Source organism: Lepisma saccharinum, chromosome 12 (genome assembly GCF_977018435.1).
Source record: "Lepisma saccharinum chromosome 12, izLepSacc3.1, whole genome shotgun sequence".
In the NCBI taxonomy this organism is placed as follows: domain Eukaryota; kingdom Metazoa; phylum Arthropoda; class Insecta; order Zygentoma; family Lepismatidae; genus Lepisma; species Lepisma saccharinum.
In genome coordinates this window covers 3,932,237-3,956,929 of record NC_139240.1, presented here as the reverse complement: position 1 = coordinate 3,956,929, position 24,693 = coordinate 3,932,237, and the positions used below count along the sequence as shown (strand labels likewise).

Sequence of the window (24,693 nt, the reverse complement as noted above, 5' to 3'; positions counted from 1 at the left end):
TCTTTGCAGGCATGAAACAGTATGGAGCAGTGGACAGTTGAACATCGCGTGTTTGCACATGAAACGTATGTGCGAAATAATGAGTGTATTGTCACAACACAACGAATCTTTCGTCGTCATTTCAATATTGGTAGGCATGGCGCAATTCCTAGCCGGAATACGATCCTGAGATGGGTTCAATCGTATTGTGCAACAGGAAGCATCATGAAGAAGAAGCCTCCAGGCCCTGTTCGAACTGTGAGGACTCCAGAAAACATCAACATAGTAAGGGGTGACCTTCCACGTAGTACACCCAAATGTCAACCTCACTTCCACGTTAGTACACCCTGGACTGAAGACTAACGAGGCTCTGGCGACTGGCCCCATGGCCAGTATAATTTTGTTTGTATTGTCCTGTTCTTTTGTCCTTATGTGTGCTGAGTGCCCCTTTGCAGCCTCAGCTTTTAACGAAAGTCAGAACATTTTAAGATTTTTAATTATGCAACGTTAGAGTTGTTCTTTGTAATGATAAGGTGCTGGCCCCCGTATAATGTGACTGGAGCAAAATAGCCAAGTGCTGACGCTCCCACAATTTTAAAATCAAATTCAAAATTCAATCAACATAGTGAGAGGGGCAATGAATCGGAGCCCCAGTCGATCCGCACGGCAACATGCGCGTGAATTACAGATCAACTGTGAGAGTGTAATAAGAATGTTACGGTTGGATTTACACTTCCATCCATACAAAATGTTGGTGGTTCAGGAGCCTACAGCTACGGATTATGCAGCTCGTGAAGATTTCGCTGTTCGTATGCAAGTGATTATGGAAGAGGACCCAAATGCTGCAGTGATGATGAGCGATGAAGCTTATTTTCACTTAAATGGTGTAGTGAACAAACAGAACTTCCGTTACTGGGCATCCCAACACCCTCACAACATCCAGCAAAAACCCCTACACTCAGAGCGAGTTACAGTTTGGTGTGCTGTTACCCCTTCAGGCGTAATTGGGCCGTATTTTTTTGAAGAGAATGGCAGAACGGTCACAGTGAACTCAAGACGATATGTCCACATGTTGGAAACATTCTTTCAACCGGAACTGCAGAGACTAGGAATAAACATTCATAATGTTTATTTTCAACAGGATGGTGCCACAGCGCATACCGCTAATGCATCAATGGCAGTTGTCAGGAACATGTTCCCTGGACGCCTCATTTCGTGTTTCGGTGACGTGCCATGGCCGCCCAGATCCCCAGATTTGTCCGCTTGTGACTTTTTCTTTTGGGGGTACCTCAAGGAACATGTCTATGCCCACAACCCGCGGACATTAATGGAGTTGAAAGATGCCATAACAGAGGAGGTGCGTGCGATTGACCAAGAGGTGTTACGCAGGGTTATGAATGCTTTCTGGCGACGAGTTGAACTTTGCATTCAAATGGATGGCCGTCACCTGATTGATATAATTTTCCACAGGTAACCAATGTAATCAAATGGCAACTCTTGTTCTCCATTCTGACACAATTATAACTACTTTTCCTTCACAATTAACAGACTAATATTCATTTTAAAAACGTCCGGTTCCCATGTGTCACCCTGTATATAAATTTTCTCGAAAAAAATACAAAATGCAATACAAATACAAATTCATACAAATTCAATCTGTGTGAAAAACGACTTGAACCACCTTCAAAATAAAATAATTGTAACTATTACGATAAAATTTTCAGCTATGTTATTTATACAGAATTTCCGGAGACAACAAGTAACATATGATCACACCAAAACTCAAGCTGATCGAAATTACTATGAACTATGTAGCTTTAAAATAAATTAAATACTTAACTTTTAACAAAAAAATTATGAGCAGCACTGGAACAACGCGTCCGCACTCTTCAAACACTCTCACGATACTGACTGATCTGTAATGCTTTCGCATTTAAATAACCTAAGCGCGGACCGCGTTGAAAACATCAGAAACAGTGAGCCAATCAGAAAACAACACGGCATCGCATTACGTCATAATCCAACCAATTAGAAAACACCCATTACGTCATAATCCAACCAATCAGAAAACAACACATGAGATACAGGGTCATCATAATATTGCGTAATAACTTGTTGCGCAACATGATGCAATAGTTTATCCTTACGAGCTATCGCAATGTAGCGTAATAACTTGTTGCGCAACATGATGCAATAGCAGTAGACCGGAAGTAGACCGAAAGTAAATTTGCATGGGTGTGCGTGAGTGTGCATGGGGGTATACTGGAAGTAAACAGAAAGTGGACCGGAAGTAGACCGAGTAGTGTTATCAGCCCGGTTCACAAACATCAAGTGGGTCTATTTTTTTTTACAATTTAACCTCAGTGATAGCCTTTTATGACGAGTTTTTTATTGTTTTTGTAGTTTTCAACGATATTTTAGTGCAATTTTCATGGCAACTAAATGCGTTTCACCAACATCAAGTGGGGCTCAGTGTTGCCAGCCCACGAAAATTTCACTATATGATATTTCACATGCGAAACTAACCTACAAATATGATTTGGCAACACTGATACGGTCTAGTGAGATATAATCAGCCGCTTGACAAACTTCAAGTGGGTCTCAGTGTTGCCAACTCAACCCAAAAAAATTTCACCATATGATATTTTACAGGCGAAGCTAACCTACAAATAGGAGTTGGCAACACTGACTAGTCGCTTCACAAACCTTTTGTTTTTTAAACATTTTGCTATATGATATTTCACAGGCGAGGCTAACCTACAAATAGGAGTGACAGCGTAGCCTTCTAAGATGATACGATGAAGATTTGGTGACAAATGACTATGATCTAACACGTTCTAACTGGCAATAGTGGTGTTGCTCTTCTTACCCCCCTCTTCTTCTCTGTTTTTTCTAGCATACTGATCTATTGCATGCTAACCAAACCTCTTAAGCAATATTGGGAGGCAGGGGCTCTTGTAACGCCACGTCCTCCACATGTATGTATGTATGTAATACGATTTGGGGGAAGGGGGCTAATTAACCTTACAGCTTAATTAATCTGCATGCATGTTTAATGTTTGACTTCTTTATTTCTAGTTCGACATGAGATACACACACTTTTACTTTTTGAAGTACAGTTAATATTTCTGATTAATTTTATGGTCTAAATTAAAAGTGTGATCTATTGTGAACTAAACTAACCTCACTCACCCACCCACATATAGCCTTACAAGTGGCTCAAAGGCAGAAAGTAGTGCATAGCGTGACAGGTCGATCTATCGTGAACTAAACTAACCTTACTCGCTCACCCACACACACACTATGCCTTACAGAGTAAGGCAGCTATATCAATTGTAAGGGCCAACACACAAGATCTATTGCAAACTAAATTAAGCTACGACATAAGCCACACACACACACACACACACACACACCAAGCCTTCCAGATAGGGTATAAGCAACTCACCTCTTGCAATTGTTTTTATATTTTATGACGGGGAAATTTAACCTACAGCTAGCAACACTGTTTGAGCTGCTTTCTATGAGCAGTTACCAAACTTACACTTTGCAAATAGGCTAAAGCTAATGCTCTACAGCTAGAGGCTTGAAACATATACACACGAAACACCCTAGCAGAGTATGCTAACTTACCTCATGTAAAAGTATTACCTATTACGGGTTAAACTGTGACATACAACTAGCGATCGACACGACCACCTGACGAAAATAAGACACAGACAGAGAGAGAGAGTGAGATAGCTTATACGCAGTTTTTCCTACACATGTACTGGGTTTAAAAGGTAACTTGCAACAACTATTTCACTCACCACCTAACATATAATAAAATAACCACAGATTTTTGATACTTGGTGACAGAACATAGTGGTTTTAGACAGTAAATTCAGCCCGATAATTCTTTTGTGAAGAAAGAAAAATGATGATGCCTGCATTTGGAATATTTAATTCTTCTTTCTTGGCTTACGTGCCCCAGTAACCTTGCAATCGATTCACGGAAGCTATGACGTGTATTTCCTGTTTCGCGAACATACGAGAACCTTTCACAATGTTGCATCAGATAATATATTGCAAGAGCGAGTTGTTGTGTATATAAATGTAGTCTTGGAAATGGACATGAATATAATGTCAAAATTATTGCATAACTTAAAACATTAATAATAGGAAAAATACATTTATTGCACTGCGCTTTCTAGGAAAGGTAAATGTGGAATGCGAAAAAATTCAGTCCCCAGCATAAAAATTTCATCACTGACAGCAAGCATTGTCATATGGACTGACGATTATTATTTTTCTAAAAACAGATCTAGTAATAAGTTATAACCTGAGCTGTCTTGCAAGTCTCTCGAGTTTGATATCTGGTGAAGGAATATGATGCCACTATAAACTGTACACAAGATATGCAGTTCGTGGCATGAGATGGACGAGGATTATGATCCTCGACCTATACAGTTGTACAATGGATGTTTTTTTTTATTAAAGCATAGCGAGCGTGCATGCAAAGAAGGGAGGGAGACCATAACGGATAATTCTTATTTCGATTTCAATACTTTTGCTAGTCACGATTCACGTGCTATTTAGAAGGACACTGTAAGATGGCTAAAACGAGGGAAGGAGAGAAATGTTACCTTTTACCCCTCTGCCTGTGTGATAAACTAGTTTTACATGCATATGGCTGTTTCGTGATGCGAGGCTGAAAACATTTTCGAAAGCAGTCTCGAGCATCTTCGCGTTCAGCCAACAAGGGAAATAAAACATTACACATGGAGGGCGCAACGGTATTGTCCATGGATGTTAAGAATTTTGGGTTTTTCTGAATAGACGGACATATCAGTGTTGCAGTCTCCAGATGGGACCGGAGCTTTTTTTTTTTTTGGACAAGGGGGTTCAGATCAATACATAGACTAAAACTTTTGTTCACATTAAAATAAAAGAAAGAATTTTACTCCACTGCTCACTTGTTCAATATTTTTATTATTGAAAAGATTGAGGCGCCGTATAGTCTTCCAAGAGCACACCTCGAGGCGTACCTACTTGTATGCAAAATATACTTTACTTCTGTTGTCAAGCAAATAAAGATTAAAAAAAAGAAGCGAAGCTATTTTGGTTAATGGTAACGATGAGAATGAATAATGGTTGTTTTGATGAAATTGAGGAAGTGGGGCACATCTGCTTCCAAGTGCATTACACCAACAACTACAATTCTCCCCCCTCCCCAGACGAGGCGGTTAACAGAGGTGAACTTTTGTCGGTCTACGATTCTGAGAGCTTAAGTTACAATGTTTACCTATAGCTGTACATAATTTTTTTAAAAAAATGACATGAGCAATAAAATGTAACCATACCGATCTAGACCTTTGTCGGATGACGTTGTTGCAATCCCACCCCCGATGATGTATAGACTTAAATGTTTGCATGACATGAAATACTGTTAATGGAAATGTGTCGTTTCTAATGTTCAATATAGAAATCAGATAATAAGAAAAAGAAGAAAAGAAATGTTGCAGGCAGATAGGGAGCTCAACCCAAACACATATATGATCAGACAGGATGTCAACGAAGCGTTCATAACTAACATGTGATCATTCAAAATTCAAATAGTGCAGTGAGAAACAATCAAGTAACTAACTCTCTAAGCTTCTTAATCCCGAAGAGGACAAATGCAAACCCATCCTGATCTGTGTCTACTCACTCTTTTCCTATCCTAACCGATTTTGCTTTTTGGTCCATTCAACCCCTCATGGTATACGAGCTCCCACTGCCCATCCTCCTGATGGTGGAGGAAGCGAATCTATTTGGATATGAAAGAGCATTATGTGTGGGAGACTATAATTTATACATGTGGTTGCTTGGATGCTTACAGAGGATGACAAGGTACCCAAGGATGCCATAGCTCGTGCAATTGAGGCATTTTATTAAGCACATATTTTGATGAGTGTAAAGAATTAAATAAGTCACAAGGGCCTGAGGCATGGTTCGAATTTCTCGATCTAGGTATGGATGCAGACAGACACGAAGTTTTGTGTGTGGACACAAATGATAATGGAAAAATGCCGTTCACCCCGATAGCATAGTGGTAATGTTGTTCTTGCCTCGTTCCCATCGACAACATAGTGGTTATACCAAAAAGGAACACACTGTCCCCTATTAAGAAGTTCTTCTCAAAATTATTCAACCACTCTCTCTCTCTCTCTCTTCTCCTCCTATCTCCGTAACCAAAAAAAGAGGTTTTCTCAAACGTTTAGGCGACTACGAAAACGTTGAAATGTATGAAGTAATGATGAAACATTGTTGCATTGTAATCAAAAGAATTCGTTGAATATGCAGAACAGTTCTCTCAAACCTAAAATAAAATTCAACAATTAATAGTGTTTAAACATTTGCCACTCTGAAATGGCGACGGAGAACACCTAGACTATCATAACATCATTTTCAGCAGGATAATAACAATATGCTTATCGGGGTGTAAGGGGTGATTTTCCACGTAGTACACCCAACTGTCAACCTCACTTCCACGTTAGTACACCCTGGACTGCGTTTTGCAAACGAACGAGGCTCTGGCGACTGGCACTCTGGCCAGTATAATTTTGTGTGTGTTGTCCTGTTTCTTGTCCTTGTGTGTGCTGAGTGCCCCTTTACAGCCTCAGCTTTAAACGAAAGTCAGAACATTTTAAGCTTTTAAGATTTTACTTATGCAACGTTAGAGTTGTTCTTTGTAAAGATAAGGGGCTGGACCCCGTATAATGTGACGGGTGCAAAATAGCCTAAGTGCTGACGCACCCAAAATTTTAAAATCAAATTCAAATATGCTTATCAACGTATATATTAAGGATTAGTCCCAAGGGATTCTTATTCACTATTGTATTTACTACACTCGTTTCTAACCTGTCCACATTGGAAACCAAAAACAGAAGTGCGAGACACTAACTAAGGGGAGGACATACAAAACTCTGCGGGGCTCATCTTAAAATCTTCAGTAGATGTTTGTCATGGTACTCTCTCTCTCTATCCCTCCTTAAATTCGATAGGAAGGGGCACAAATATTCCGGTTCTTGAATAAGAAGCGCGTATGTCTTCAGAAAGAGAGGAAGAAATAAATAAATCAACTCATGCATATTCTTCATGTATGTACGCTTGGTAGCAATGTGACAAGAAACAGTATTTTTTTTTGTCTTCAAGAAATTGTTTTCAACTTTTTGCTGGGTGGCCCAACAAGAGTGGACGAAATAGCTTATTCATACAAAACTGGAAGCTTGCTTTCCTTTCAACAATGGAAAACACATTATTTCCAGTGAAATATCGACTCAACTACTTTTCTAAGATGCTAGAATGGCTACCACGGGCTTGGTGACTGAACACTAAAAAAACTCCGAGGGACGGACTTCACAGCAGTGTCAGTTAGTTTCAACAAGAACGGTTCAAGGCTTCCCGGGTGTCCTGCAAGGTTTGGCATTTATTTTTTTATTAGCAAGCAGATGAACTGGCTTTACAATAGTAGTGTAAGTGTATTGTTTCAAAGTAATACTTGGTACGAGTGCTTTTTTAGCCACTTTTTTTATCAATCGAATACCACTTTTTGACATATTTTGACAATTTTTGTCGACATTTTAGCGTTTAGCGATGTTTTTGTAAAATTTCCCATTTTTTCCCTTTTTTCCCACTCATACTTGGTACGAGTGCTTTTTTAGCCTCTTTTTTATCAATCGAATACCACTTTTTGACATATTTTGACAATTTTTTGTCGATGTTTTAGCGTTTAGCGATGTTTTAGTAAAATTTCCCATTTTTTCCCACCTCACACTTGTAGGTATATCACGATCTTACGTGATATAACTTAACCTATCCTTTTTTATTACGTGCTAAACTACACGAGAGCCTCTACATGCTTTGACCTACTTTAGAGTAGTGTAATCAACCCGGTTGACAAACACCAAGTGGGGTTCAAAAATACCTCAAAAACTCACTTTCTCTCCACGTTCCGCGCCTCATTTATTGCGCTGACGATGTTTCGCAGCGAAGAAAACAGCACCAAAACATCAAAAACTCACTTTGACCAATTGGGGTTCACCAAAACCTCAAAAACTCACTTTCTCTCATTTATTGCGCTGACGATGTTTCACAGCGAAGAAAACAGCACCAAAAAACCTCAAAAAAACTTATTTTTTCTTATTTATTGCGCTGACACAGCGTGATGAGTAAATGCACTCTCTCATCCTTGAAGGATGAATGCATCTTATCGTAATTTTCCAACTCCGGCAATGTTTATATATCGTGACCTTTGTAAACCTACCTCTCTCTCTCTCGGGAACGATGTGCCGCACACACACACACACACATATGCGCGCGTGCCTGTATTGTGTGATGCAAGCAAACAAACAAAAATAATAATTGTTTTTTTTTTAGTAGACCCAAAAAATGGAGAGAGAGAGAGAGTTCACCAACCGAAAGTGAGGAGGCTCGGTGAGGCTCGCCTTAATGGTTTTTTTTTTTTTCTTGTAAGGCATAAGCCTCATTTTCTCGCAGTGTTGCCAACACCTCACTCGATCACGATCTTACGTGACATAACTTAACCTATCTTACGATCTTCAGTGATATAACTTAACCTATCATTTTATTCTTTTTATTTGCACACCGAACTGTAGTAGACCCAAATGGAGAGAGAGAGAGAGAGAGTTCACCAACCGAAAAAGTTGGGGGCGCTCGACTTAATGGTTTTGCTCTTGTAAGACACAAGCCTTATTTTCTCGCAATGTTGCCAACATCTTACTCGATCACGATCTTACGTGACATAACTTAACCTATCTTACGATTTTTTTTTTTACGATCTTCAGTGACCTATCATTTTTTTTATTTGCACACCGAACTAACTTACATTATATTTTATATAACCTTGTTGATTTTTTTTAGTAAGTGGCAATTTTTTTATGTTTTTCAAAACTGCTCTGTGACCCTCTCGTTCTTCACGTCGTGGACGAAGGACTTCTCTGCGACCAGGATGACGCTGCATAGAGTATCCTCGGGCAACGGACTGTTGAACTCGCAGACGATCTTGATGTTGGTTCGATCGTTGACCACCACCTGCTTTCTTTTCGTGGTGTTGATGACGAACATGGGTCTGCGGGTTTTGAATTCGCTGGGCGTGTAGTACATGTCCACGCTTCCCTCCGTTACGCGCTTGTAAGCAGAGAACGCTTCGTAAAGTTTTAGGTAATCGTTTTTGGTCATGTCGAGGTTGTAATTCTCGCGCGGGAACACTTCGTTCCTACCGTTCTTGAGATAAACGTTTTTGATCTTGCAGTCGTCGAACTTGCTGGAATCTTTTTCCTGATTCTTATCGCGCCCGGTCTGAAAAAGTACGATCTTCAGTGACCTATCATTTTCTTTTATTTGCAGCATCGACGTCGGACGACGACCTAAACCAGGCGCGGCATTTTTTGGCATACTCTGTAATTGTTAGTGGTAGGTTGCAGCGAGGAAGGTTCTGTGCCGACGAGTATAATTTTCAAATCCGAAGAAATGAGCGTCGTGGGGTTGTGTTGCTCAGCGTCTGCAGGAAACACATCGTGTGGCAAAATTCGCTGCACGAGTCAGGTACGTCGCAGCAGGAGAATTCGATGCGAATGTTGTTGCCCGGGACGAAATGGAGCAAGCAGCATGCTTCGTTCTCCTGCTGGTCCATCTGGTCGAGGATCAAGCTGAAGCCTAATTTCGGGGAAACGACCGCTTTGACGATATTGTCGCTGTTTGCCTCGATTCCAAATAATCGCCTGGCTCCGAAATTGCGATCATCTTTCATGTGAAAATAAGAAAAGAGCGTACGCACGACGTCGACCCACGGCGAGGGGATCTTTACCCAGTTCACGCGCTCGATACGCTCCCGAACGAACGCGGAATCTTTTTTGGGGAAGTAGCGTTCTTTGCTCGCATCCAGGTTGAGAGAATCGATGTACGTGGCCCAAGACCACACTTGGTGGTGCTGCTGCTCGCTGCCACAACCCTCAACAGTCTGGTGGAAACGAAAATTATCAGGCAGGATCGTCCGTTCGAAGGTTTTGTACTGATTCGATATTCTTTTTTCAGTCCTCAGGAGGCGCAGAAATTGAGTTTTGAAGGCGTCAGTTTCAGTTACGTCCTGGTACAAATCTTTCAGGACGTTCAACTTGTTTTCCAAAACAGTATAATGCAACACCAAGTATTTGATGTTGCAGTGTATGATGAAGAAGGTTGGGATGATGCAGCAGAATCGATAGATCAGACCCCAGCCGAGAAAGTAATGCGTGTGGAAACGATGCTGGGTCGTCCACGTGAATTCGTTCAGAACGTGGCTGTCGCAGACGGTGTTCGGAAAAATCGTTCGCAGGTACCTGGCCGGATCCTTTCCGAAAAAACTTTCTCGAAAACGTGTGACGCCAAGCCAGAGCGTTGATGCAGTCGCTCTTGAAACTAGCCAGCTGTGGGGGCTGAGAGATCGAGCTTCCTCCCCAGATCGAATTGAGTCGCGTGCCTTTCCACGAACTCCAAGTAAGCCTTCGCCGTGGGCCACACGATGCTCGTGACGATCTGTTCCCCCGAGAAATTCTATATAAAATAACATACCTGAAATTCTATTCACAGTATAGATTGAATTTTTTTTGAGTTTTGTAATCACCCCAAGAAATTCTATATAAAATAACATACTTGAAAATTGTATTCACAGTATAGATTGAATTTTTTTGAGTTTTGTAATCACCCCGAGAAATTCCATATAAAATAACATACCTGGAAATTATTTTTTTGGTTTGTGTGATCTGAGAAAGCATAATGGAATCCACCAGTTTGATCGAATGTGTTACTTGCGAAAAATTAATATCTAAAACTAATATTAGCAAGCACAGGGCAAGATGTAGCGAAACAGGTTCGAGAATTAATCGTTCCAACATAAAAAAATTGCCACTTACTAAAAAAAAATCAACAAGGTTATATAAAATATAATGTAAGTTAGTTCGGTGTGCAAATAAAAAAAATGATAGGTCACTGAAGATCGTAAAAAAAAAAAATCGTAAGATAGGTTAAGTTATGTCACGTAAGATCGTGATCGAGTAAGATGTTGGCAACATTGCGAGAAAATAAGGCTTGTGTCTTACAAGAGCAAAACCATTAAGTCGAGCGCCCCCAACTTTTTCGGTTGGTGAACTCTCTCTCTCTCTCTCTCCATTTGGGTCTACTACAGTTCGGTGTGCAAATAAAAAGAATAAAATGATAGGTTAAGTTATATCACTGAAGATCGTAAGATAGGTTAAGTTATGTCACGTAAGATCGTGATCGAGTGAGGTGTTGGCAACACTGCGAGAAAATGAGGCTTATGACTTACAAGAAAAAAACAAAACCATTAAGGCGAGCCTCACCGAGCCTCCTCACTTTCGGTTGGTGAACTCTCTCTCTCTCTCCATTTTTTGGGTCTACTAAAAAAAAAAAAAAATATTATTTTTGTTTGTTTGCTTGCATCACACAATACAGGCACGCGCGCATATGTGTGTGTGTGTGTGCGGCACATCGTTCCCGAGAGAGAGAGAGGTAGGTTTACAAAGGTCACGATATATAAACATTGCCGGAGTTGGAAAATTACGATAAGATGCATTCATCCTTCAAGGATGAGAGAGTGCATTTACTCATCACGCTGTGTCAGCGCAATAAATAAGAAAAAATAAGTTTTTTTGAGGTTTTTTGGTGCTGTTTTCTTCGCTGTGAAACATCGTCAGCGCAATAAATGAGAGAAAGTGAGTTATTGAGGTTTTGGTGAACCCCAATTGGTCAAAGTGAGTTTTTGATGTTTTGGTGCTGTTTTCTTCGCTGCGAAACATCGTCAGCGCAATAAATGAGGCGCGGAACGTGGAGAGAAAGTGAGTTTTTGAGGTATTTTTGAACCCCACTTGGTGTTTGTCAACCGGGTTGATTACACTACTCTAAAGTAGGTCAAAGCATGTAGAGGCTCTCGTGTAGTTTAGCACGTAATAAAAAAGGATAGGTTAAGTTATATCACGTAAGATCGTGATATACCTACAAGTGTGAGGTGGGAAAAAATGGGAAATTTTACTAAAACATCGCTAAACGCTAAAACATCGACAAAAAATTGTCAAAATATGTCAAAAAGTGGTATTCGATTGATAAAAAAAGAGGCTAAAAAAGCACTCGTACCAAGTATGAGTGGGAAAAAAAGGGAAAAAATGGGAAATTTTACAAAAACATCGCTAAACGCTAAAACGTCGACAAAAATTGTCAAAATATGTCAAAAAGTGGTATTCGATTGATAAAAAAAGTGGCTAAAAAGCACTCGTACCAAGTATTACTTTGAAACAATACACTTACACTACTTACAATATGAAGACCCCTCTCACTGTGTCTGTTTTGGCGAACGTCACGACTGTGTTTGTGTCTCTACTGTGAGTTAAATACAAAATGTGGAATATATCAGGCAATGCGACCTCTTCTTTCGTGATCCGAACTTCGAACAGAAACTTGCAAATATGCTTGCCGAGATTTCAAGTGATGTGTCAGATATTGATTTTTCCAATACAGAGGGCGAAGAATATATTCAAAGCAATCATGATACCGATTCATGTGTGTCAGTTGACGGCGATGAAGACAACCAAAGCAGTGGACCTGATACAGTAAGTGACAAATATTTTTATGGTAAAAAAATTGATTTAAGAGATCTTCAGTGGAGACTACGAAACATACCAGAGTCCCGGAATATAATAAAATTAAAATTATTTTGTTTTATCCCGAACTACAAAGAAGAAACAAAGTAGATCCAGTTGATGCATGGCGCTACATTATCACAGACACTATGCTGGAGAACATGCTAAAATGGACAAACAAAAACATAATTGAAAATGTGAGAAAGAAATACATTAATTCTGATAGAGTTGTGCTCAAATCTTGTACCCTTACAGAACTGAAAAGCTTCCTTGGCCTCCTCATTTACAGTGTAATTTTAAATAGAACAACAAAAACTTTCGATCTCTTTTCGCTACAGACGGAACAGGTCGACACATATTTCGAGTAACCATGTCATCAGCTAGATTTGCAGTACTTCTGAATTGTATGAGATCAGTCAACCCTGAAAGCAATTTTGCAAGTTCTGAGCGAATTTAATCTCAATTCTCAAGCTTGCTATTTGCTTGGTGCTAATATAACTAGAACTAATAATCAGAACACAATACATTTACAATACTTATCTCTATTGCGATAAAGGAACAAAAGTAGTGGTGTTTACGGTAGGGACAGGACCACTTACAAGTGTAGAAAAGGCGAGGCTATTTGATTGAACAATCAGATTTGCTTACACTTAAAACAATGCCAAGATGGGGCCTGTACCCCAATTCTTCAGGTGTGATATGCTCTGATTTTTAAGAAATTCTGAATTTCTAGTGTAGAAAAGGCAAGGGCTCAACAGATAGATTTACCCATACTTAAGACAATGGCAAGAGGGGCTTAAACCCTAATTTTTCAGGTGTGGAGGTTTGGGTTTAAGTCCTCATAAAATATGAAGCCTCCCCTGATGGCAAAATGATAATATTGTTGTCTTGTAAACAAAAGGCTCGGGGTTCGAGTCCTGATAAAATATTTAAGATTGAAATACATGTGGCAAAATAATATGTCCACAAGTGAGATTTTGAGAATAATTACTGCTAGTTGATAGCCCCCAAATCTGAAACCCCCCTCCCTCCTCTGCTCAGACAGATTCGGCCATGTGTGTAAAAGCTATATCTGTGTGATTGTTGTTTATAAACTTGTCAAAAATATGGCTTTTTTGTATGAAAACATGCAATCCTGAATACAATTCTGGTTTTGTATTGTTCTGTTAATATAAACACAAGTGAGACTTACAGAATATTTATTGCACAGTTCAAAATCCAATTTTGAATTGTATTTAGTTGATATAGAGATGAGGTTTTAAACCTGGTGAAGTGTGTTGTACATCAGCAAAACTATCACCAAAACCTAGTTACTGCTGTTGTTTGGGTATAAAAGCACCAGCTCAGCCACTAACTGCTGAACCCAACTGATATTTTTTATTAAGTATAAAGTTTTGAATTGAAGCCCAGAAAATCTTATATAATAAACAACAAGAAAAAATGCCAAAACAAAAATATTGCAATCAGTGTAATAAAAATATATCTAGTTCTCATTGGGCTAGGCATTGCCGTATTTGTAACTCTAAGAAATGCAGAAAAGCCACAAAAATGTGTCCAAGATGCCATAAAATATTAAGCAAGGCATATTACAAATGGCATAAGTGTAATTCTTATGTACAGTCATCAACATTGCCCCCACAACCATCTACATCTGGTCTGAAAAGGAAGCATGAAGCACCTGTTAATGCTGGACCTGCAAAGCAGCCACGCTATGAACCTATCCGTAGCAGTTTTAATGCCCAACTTAGGGATTATCGGTTTGTATCAGAGCCAATATGTGGCATTAAGAATTTTTTGAACAGTAAAAAACCTGATATACAGGCAATTCTAAATGCACAAAATGGGTCTTATAAGCTGTCCCTCAAATTGTTTGTACAATATAAGAAACCAAATGGCACAAAATTTACACAGCCCCACATAACAGAAACTGTACCGGTATATTCAAATGCAAATTCGGACAGAATAATAAGCAGGTTGATAGATCAATTGAATATGAAACACTCTGAATTTGCGGCAAAAGAGTCCGGATGGAGCCTATGCGGCTCTCCGCACAAGTTATATGTTAATATTTCTGAATTCAGCCCATTAAAAGGTTCTACATATCTGCCATTACCTGCTAATATCAAAAACAAAAGAGCTGTGGTCAATATAAAAAATAATGACGCGAAATGCTTTTTGTGGTGTATATTAGCTGCTTTGTATCCAGTTTCAAGGCATCCTGAGAGAATAACTTATTACAAGCAACATGAACATGATTTTGACGAGGCAATGGAGGGTTTGGAATATCCAATGTCTGTTCAGAATATTGATAAATTTGAAAAAAAGGCCAGGCATATCAATGGCAAACAATTATCTATTAATGTATTTATTTGTTCCACTGGCAATTGCCCGATAGCACCTCTCAGAATCAGTACAATTGATGATGAATCTGCTATTCCGATTGATCTGCTCTTAATTGAAGGAGATAGCACATATCATTATACTCTGATACATAATCTTGAAGCTTTAGTGAGAACACAATTAGACAAATCCAATACAATATTCAAGTTGTGCAGAAGATGTTTAACTGTATTTGATGGTCAAAAAATGGTGAAGCGGGTTCGGGAAGAGAGTGCAGAAATTGCTAAAAACAAGTTAATTGAGCATCTGAAATACTGTGGCAACCATAAACCTGTTCATATGGTGATGCCTAATCCAAGTGAAAATTGCAAATTCAAAAAGTTTGAAGCCTTGTTGGAACACCCAGCATATATTGCTTGTGATTTTGAATCGAACCTCAAACCTCTTGCATTCTGCAATCCAGATCCAGAAGAATCATCAATTACACCATACCAGCGACATGAGCCTTCCAGCTTTTGTTGTGTAGTTGTACAGGATGGTGTTGTTATTAAAGAATATTCATACGTGGGACCAAATGCCATCAAAATATTTGCACATAGAATAAAAAATGTGTGCCATGACATAGCATCTAACAACTTATTAATATCAAAGCCGATGTTGCCTTTAACAGAGAAACAGATTGAAGATTTCAACAATGCAGAAAAATGCCCGGTATGTGATTGTGAATTTTCAGATACAAATATCAAGGTTCATCACCATTCTCATACAGATGGTAAATTCTTAATGGCCCTGTGTAAAAGCTGTAATATTCAGATCAAGAGACCAAGATTTATCCCCATATTTTGCCATGGAGCATCCAATTATGATTTCCATCATGTGATCAGGTACGAGGGGTTTGACAAGGAGAATTTAAATATTTTAGCTGAAAATGATGAGAAATATATATCTATTAGCAAGATAATTAAAGTTGATGGTGTTCCTATTCACATAAGATTTCTTGATTCTTACAGATTTCTGCCTGCTAGCCTGGCTACACTGGCAAATCAATTATCTGATGATCAATTCAAAATCACACGTGCCTCGTTTCCAAATCTGGACCTGAAATTAATTAGGCGGAAGGGTGTATATCCATATGACTATGTCACAGATTTTTCTAAATTTGATGAGTGTTCCCTGCCACCACAAGAAGAGTTTTACAGCAAAATCAGAGGATCTGGAATCACTGATGAAGATTATCACCATGCCAAGTTGATGTGGAACAATTTAAATTGCCAGACATTTGGTGATTATCACAAGGCATATTTGAAACTTGATGTCACTCTCTTAGCTGATATATTGCAGGCATTCAGAAAATCTTCCATGCAAAATTATAGACTGGACCCAATATATTTTTACAGTGCCCCGGGCCTAGCATGGGCCGCAACGTTTTTGAACACTAAAATGCAATTGGATCTAATCCAAGATCAAGATATGTATCTGTTTATGGAGAAATGTATAAGAGGAGGGATGGTGCAATGTTCTCAGAGATATGCCAGAGCAAATAACAAATATATGCCTGATTATGATCCAGCACGGCCATCAAATTATATACTGTATGTAGATGCAAACAGCCTCTATGGTCATGCCATGATGCAAAAACTGCCATATGCAGGGCTTGAGTGGGTTGAAAATTTCAATATTGAAGATCTTAAGGACTTTGATGACAGTGACTATGGCCTCTTCTTAGAGGTTGATCTGACAATTCCTGATGATTTGCACAATAAATTTTCTGATCTGCCCCCAATTCCCGAGGTTCAGTGCTCACCTGGCTCTAAACAGAAGAAGCTCATGATGACTCTGGAGCCGAAACAGGGATATGTTACATATTACAAAAACCTCCAGTTCCTGATGAAACATGGTGTTCAAGTGACCAAAGTTGGCAAAGTTTTGAGGTTCAGGCACTCAAGATGGTTGAAGCCATATATTGATACAAATACAGAGCTTCGAACATCTGCAAAGAGCCAATTTGATAAGGGCTTGTTTAAATTGATGGTTAATTCTGTATATGGCAAAACTATTGAAAATGTCAAAAAACATACCGATGTTAAAATAATTACTGACCCCAGCCTGAGCAAAAAATTGGTTGAAAAGCCTAATTTCAATTATAGAAGAATTTATGATGAGCACATGGCACTTTTCAACATGAAGAAAACAAAGATTAAGTTTGATAAACCTATTTATGTAGGGGCTGAGATATTGGAATCGTCCAAATTACATATGTTAACATTGTATTATGATGTGCTGAAACCTTTTTATGGTGATCGTGTAAAACTGATGTACATGGATACGGATAGTTTTATTCTTGATATTAAAACAGAAGATGTTTATCAAGATATGTCACAGCCTGAATTGTTTAAATATTTTGATACCAGTGAACATACAATAATTCAACCCCACAACAAAAAAGTGCCTGGCAAGTTAAAAGATGAGACATGTGGTGATGTTATTGTGAAATTTGCTGGGTTAAGTGCCAAGGTGTATAGTTTTAAAACATGTAGTGGTGTTGCTGCCAAAAAGGCCAAGGGCATTGGCAGAGTGACTGTTGAAAAAGACCTCCAATTTGAAGATTATGAAAATTGCCTCAAATCCCAGAATTTAATCAGAACATCAGAAAATAGAATTCAGAGTGAGGATCACTTATTGACTTCAAATGTTGTAAGAAAAGTGGCCCTGGACCCACATGATGATAAGAGATACATTTTATCATGTGGCATACATACTCTACCATGGGGGCATTGTGATTTGAAAAGTGGCAAACAATGCCCAATTACAGAGCATGATTTGAAATAAATAAACATGCCTATGAACTTATTTGGGTTCAAAAAACAGGCTATTATGGATCTGCCAACACCACAACCCTCTTCTGATATGCTGTCTAAACTGAGTGGCTTGTTAATTATTCATCTGAACAGCATACTTACAGATGTTGATGATGAAACAGGCAAAATATTGTACATATTTAACAATAATTTAAATCATTACCAATTACCTGTAGGTGGTCAATTGCAATTTATTACAACCCCTGAGGGTGATGTCAAAATTTCAGTAGGGAGAAATATTTATAGAATTAAGCACTCAAACATGGTTTCTGGCACTGTATATACTGTTTCTGCTGGTGACTGCTTATATATTGAGGTCCCGGGATCATATGACAAGCTTATACCCTTTTTTATAGAATTAAGAATCAGATACTCTATAATAAATAACCACTAAAACAAAAATGCCTAATGATATATTTGGCCATACAAGGCATGAAGATCACAGTGATGAGATTCTGATGCTTGATGTCAGAGTCAAGAAATTGAGAAGTGATTTACAAGCTTTACAAACCACACTCAATGCCAGTCTTCAACTAGAAATTACAAATTTGCAATCACAATGCATGGACCCTCTTCTTAAAATTGACTCAGAACTCAAATTATTGCTTCAGAAATATACTGATTTGGCCACATTGGATAATTTTCAAAGTTTAGAAGAAGCTGTTGCAGCTCTTCAAGCCAAATTTAAGACCCAGGCTAACAACTCTGAGCAATTGAAACAGCAATTGGAAGAGCAAATAAATAATGTCCAGACACAGCTCCAAACAATTGTCAAAAGCATAAAATCACAAGAAGATTTTGATCTAGTGATTTCCACTCTAAAAGAACAGATTCAATCACTCCAAATACCTAATCTGGATCCTCTGCACAATGCCATAGCGGAGGTTAAAGAAAAAATTGAGACACTTGAAAATTTTATGAACAATTTGCCATCTTCTGATGCTTTGAATGCAATAACTCGGAGTGTTGCAAATATTAAGCTGCAACTTGAAACATATGAAGATTTTGGAAAAATTCAAAGTTCCATAACCTATCTTGAAGGTACAATAGCAGCAGTGCAAAATGATTTGGCAAATGTACTAGAATCCCGATTGCCTGGAATTGTAGATACCCTTGTCAGTGTCCAGCAACAAATCACAAAGCTTGAAAACCTCAACACCGAATCTGAGCTATCTCATTTTCATCACTTGATAGATGATATCCAAACAAAACTTGAAATTTTACAACAATCAACACCCACTCAGGCAGATATAGCCCTGCTCCAAAATGCTATGCAAAATGTGGCTGATGCTTCTGAATTAAACAATGTAAAATTGGCACTTGAATTTTTGCAAAATACAGTATCAAATCTTCCCACATCACAGGAACTTAAAAATATTAAGAGAGCAGTGAATCGCATATTGAAATCAGAAGATATCAAGAATATCCAAGCAGAGATCAAACATCTCACTCAGACAGTTACCACTCTACCAACCAATCAACATATTAATGAACTGCATGCCTTGTTTGAGGATATCAGAAGGCAGGTCCATGATCTTACTGCTCAAAATTCAAAATTGGCAGTTGTTGAAAATTTGCAACAAATTGTAGCTAATATCAAGCAACAGCTAGGGACCATGGAATCCAATCAAGCAAATGCTCTGTCTGTTTTTGCCACGCAGCTTCAAGAGATTGTGCAACAATACAAGAAACTTGTTGTGGACATAAAAATCAAGCCAGGCCATGATGATGTTGTTAGGACCATCAATGAGCACCTTGAATCTGTAACAAGCAGATTGCTTACAGCAGAAAAAGAAATAACAGGCATAATCGAGAATCCAAAACATACAGTAATTCTTGAATTGTACAGCATCCCCAACAAAGAATATGATTCACCATTTACACCAGGTGGGAAAATATATATGCTGTCCCCTGCACAATTTTATTACCAGTTTTTTGTTGGGGGCACACTGAGACCAATCAAAATCAAATATTGGCTTCAACCACAGGCACACCACTACCCTACCTTATCAATAACAAATGCTGATAACAAAGTGAAAATCACCAGTGTAGAGTTAGAGGATTTTACAGATCCCAATACATTAGAAACAGCCTATACTGAAGATGATGGCACTTTGGAATTTAAAATACAAATAGGGGACAAATTATATTTAGAAAATCCTGCAGTCTCAGCTGCTGAACACCCCATAGTTGCAATATTCTTGTTTACATATTATGTCTAGACAAATTATTGTTGATGAATTACACAGACAAGCCCGACATAATTTTAAGAGACTCCCAGTAGTCACAAAGGGCATAGATGATTTATGGCAAAGCGACTTGATTGAGTTGTCAACTGGACAGCTGAAAAACTTAGACAAAATCAACAACGGCTACAAGTATCGACTCACTGTAATAGACACATTTTCAAAATTTGCCTGGGCTGTGCCACTCAAATCCAAGACTGGAAAATGTGTTACAGAAGCCTTCAGGACAATCATCAATCAGAGTGGAAGATCCCCGCGCTATTTGCAAACAGATAATGGCAAAGAATTTTATAATTCTGTGTTCCAACAATTTATTAAAAGCCAGGCAATAAAACATTACTCGAGTTACAGTGATCTTAAAGCCTCAATTGTAGAGAGATTCAACAAAACCCTAAAAAATCTTATGTATAAACAATTTACCCTCCAAGGTAATTATAAATGGATTAATATTCTTCCAGAACTTCTACATAAATATAACAACTCGGTCCATTCTACAATCAACATGAAACCCTCTGAAGTAACTTCATCTGATGAGCAAAAATTGATCAGGACTGTTTATTATCCTAGATACCAGCCAACAACAAGAAAGGCCAAATACAGGGTGGGCGATCAAGTAAGAATCAGCAAATATAAGCACTTATTCAAAAGAGGCTTTACAAGAAACTGGAGCACTGAATTATTTACAGTGGTTCAAGTTAAACCCGGGACCCTTAACACATATATAATAAAAGATCACCGAGGAGAAATTCTCAAAGGCCGATTCTATGAACAAGAACTCAGCAAAACTAAACAGCCTGACACATATCTCATAGAAAAAATCATCCGCAGAAAAGGCAACAAGTTATTTGTCAAATGGCTGGGTCATCCGGAAAACAGCTGGATCGATGCAGACAAAATAATAATATGAGCACCTGGGATGTTATAAAAAGGCTGCCAGAACCTGAACAGCAGAATAAGAGAAATGGCAACTTGCTGCCTGATAATATTAGATGTCTTATTGTTGGGCCATCTGCTTGTGGTAAAACTACACTAATGGTTGATAATTTTTTATTGGCACCCAACTGGTTAGACTGGAAAAACAGGCACTTGTATGTCTTCTCTAAGAGCTTGGAACAATTAAAATATCAGCAGCTGATGAAGCTATATGATGGATTGGATATAGCCACTTTTGAACCAGATGTTAAGCCACTTCATGAATGTCTCGATAACTCTGTTGTTGTGTTTGATGACATTATACTGGATAATCAAAACAAGGTTAGAAATTTCTTTACACAGGGCCGACACAAAAACATTGATTGCTTCTACCTGGCACAGACTTTTTCTAAAATACCGAAGCAACTGATCCGAGACAACAGCAATTTTATATGTGTGTTTCATCAAGATCATACCAACCTCAAACACATACATGATGAATATGTAGGTGGGGACTTGAGCTACAATGATTTTTCTAAGTTTTGCAGCAAGTGCTGGAACCAGGACAGTTATGGGTTTGTCACAATTGATATGACAAGAACACCCAATAGTGGCAAATACAGAAATAAAATCAACGATTTTCTAGACGTTGAGACATAAATAAATAAACATGAAAAGGCCAATCATTGATGATCTTAAATTAAGAGATTATCTTGTAAAAAGATTTAAGGGATGGAAATCAGAGAACCGTGGAATTTATGAAAAACACAAACAAACAGAACAGCCTGTAATTGATGCTATTAATAATTTAGGTAAGAATATCAAAACTGTTACAGAGCAGAATCAAAATTTGATCACAGAGCTTGTACCTGTAGCTGCAAGGAACATATTAGATTATCCACTCACCCCACTTTCAAGTATTCATACACCTAGTCCTATTGCTCCTAGAAGAATTGAGGCTAGTCAGGATCCTATTGAATTGGGTCTTCTTGCTCAAAAATATTTAACCACACCTAAAGACAACAAAGATGAGGTGTTTGGCTTATATGCTGACACAGAGCTTGATGGCAGTATCATACATAGAATTGGCAATTTCAGAGTAACTTTTATGGGAGATGATCTGATTGTTTATTCAGAATCTCGTCTCGGAGAAAAAGGTGCTTTTGTTAAGTACCCCGGAACACCTGGGTTGTGGGAACTGATGACTAGGAAAAGGCCTGGCAGCTATACAGATCAAGATTATGATTATTTGATTTGATTTGATTTGAATTTAAAATTTTGGGAGCGTCAGCACTTAGGCTATTTTGCTCCCGTCACATTATACGGGGGCCAGCCCCTTATCATTACAAATAACAACTCTAGATTTGCATAACTAAAAATGTTAAAATGTTCTGACTTCTGTTAAAAGCTGAGGCCGGAAACGGGCACTCAGCACACACAAGGACAACAAACAGGACAACACACACAAAATTATACTGGCCATAGTGCCAATCGCCAGAGCCTCGTTAGTCTTTAGTCCAGGGTGCACTACGTGGAAGTGAGGTTGACTTTTGGGCGCCTACGTGGAAGGTCACCCCTTACACCCCGATTATGATTATTACAAAGAAATATTAATAAAATCAGATGCTCTATACCAGAACAATGATCCCACACAAAAAAGAGTCAAGTCTAGCAGTGGGGCAAAATACAACAATTTAATCAAGCCCATATGGTCACAGGTCAAGACTGGCAGTGGGATCAAACAATACAACACCCTGCCTAAAGAATTTGTGTGGGTTGATGATGTCAGGAAACTTGTAGATAGGTTATTGGTGATAGCTGGGGAGGAAAATGCTGGCAACCACAATTTTTACAATGAAAAGGTTGGAATTATGGACATGATAAGCACCAAATTGTCTAATTTTATAGTGAATGACCCTAAGGGGATTGGATATCTTATAAAAATTATTAATACTCTACCACCTAAATTTTGGAATATTTCTGAGGGTCGGGGCCTTGTTAATGACATTATAAACAAGCTGCCATTTGAATTACACATTCCAGGCTATCAGTATTGTGGTCCAGGTACAAAATTGGACCATAGATTAAACAGAGGGGACCCTGGTGTTAATCCCCTAGATGCTGCTTGTAGAGACCATGACATAGCATACAACACACATACCGACCTTGACAAGAGACATGTTGCAGACAAGAAATTAGAAGAGGCTGCATTTGGTAGATTTCTAAGCAAAGATGCTTCTTTGAGTGAAAAAATAGCAGCATTGGGGACCACCATAGCTATGAGCACCAAACAAAAACTGGGGTGGGGGTTGTGAATATGTATATAATAAACCTACAATGAAGGCCAAGGGTGTTATGTATCAAATACCTTATGCAGGTCTCAAATCTCTTAAAACTATTGATAGTCTTTTAACCAAAAAGCAGCGGAAGAAAAAAAGCTCTTGTCTTGCAAAGGGACATGGTATGAAATTGTTGCTTAGTACCCCCCAATTAAAAAAATTACAACAATCTAGAAAAAAATCACATGTGGGGGGATTCATATTTACTATCCCGGCCATCTTAGCAGCACTTGGGGCTGTGGGGAGCTTGGCCGGGGGATCAGCTGCCATAGCAAAAACAGTAATAGATGCCAAGAAGAATAAGGCAGAATTAGATGAGCAGAGGCGCCATAACCTGGCCATGGAGAAACAAGGCAAAGGTGTTAAGAGAGCCATGAGTAAGTTTAAAAAAAACAAGAGCCGCTTACAAACCAAGATATTGAAGCTTTAATCAAGCCACTGGGCATCAAACATTTTAGAGGTGTGTACATGTCTGATTCTTTACCAGAACAACCACTCAACAAAGAGTGTGGCATTGTTAATTTGGATGAGTACAAAAATCAGGGCACTCACTGGATCTGTTATCTTAAATATTTAAACAATGAGGCATTTGTGTTTGATTCATTTGGAGGTGTTCCACCTGAAAATTTAATAAAATATCTAAAATCACCTAATCTTTATTACAATAATGCCCGTGTTCAAAATTTCAAAGATGTTAATTGCGGACATTTGTGTTTATCTGTTCTCAGATATATGTCTCAAATAAATAAACCATCAATTGAAAATTTTCAAAAGGCCTTGTGGTATCTGAAACATCATGGGGGTATTCCATCTCACCAGCCAAAATTCAATATTGAAACTCAAATTGCATGATGACATAGTGTATCCCAAAACAATAGCTCTCAGAGCATTTTACGGCATGTACTTAATCCCTAATATTACACACCACAACAACACAATTGCAGTAGGGGATCAAAAAATTGTCATCACTCCAGGGCAATATAATCTGTCCACTCTAAATGCTCAATTACCCAGAGGTGTAGTGTTAACTCAAAATTCTGTCACTCACAGAGTAGAGATTGTATCTGCTACAGAAACAGTGGATCTGGGTACTATAGGAGAGCTGCTAGGATTTGAGAACAACACAAAACTTGAAGCAGCCATCAAACACACTGCTATTAATATACCTAAATTCTTAGCCATAGAGACTCTGAATATTCACTGTAATGTGGCCGAGGGTATGATCACCAAATCAAATGGCATAGGCACTCACAAACAAACTGGCATCATTGCAACATTCAAACCTAACTCTGAATTTATGGAGCCCATCATCTACAATCCATCCCCAACACTATATTTTCCTGTG

At 38.5% G+C, this 24,693-nt stretch overlaps 1 protein-coding gene across 1 annotated transcript; it reads left to right on the top strand.

Moving 5' to 3' along the window:
- The first annotated feature begins 727 nt into the window (after window positions 1-727).
- Window positions 728-1,453, top strand: LOC145996561 (uncharacterized). Its single transcript, XM_083133060.1, has one exon. It carries the CDS (start codon window positions 728-730, stop codon window positions 1,451-1,453), a length of 726 nt encoding a protein of 241 aa, XP_082989186.1.
- The last annotated feature ends 23,240 nt before the right edge of the window (window positions 1,454-24,693 follow it).

Bases quoted from the DNA above. Each gene is read 5' to 3' on its own strand.
- LOC145996561 (XM_083133060.1), top strand. From the start codon at position 728: ATGTTGGTGGTTCAGGAGCCTACAGCTACGGATTATGCAGCTCGTGAA.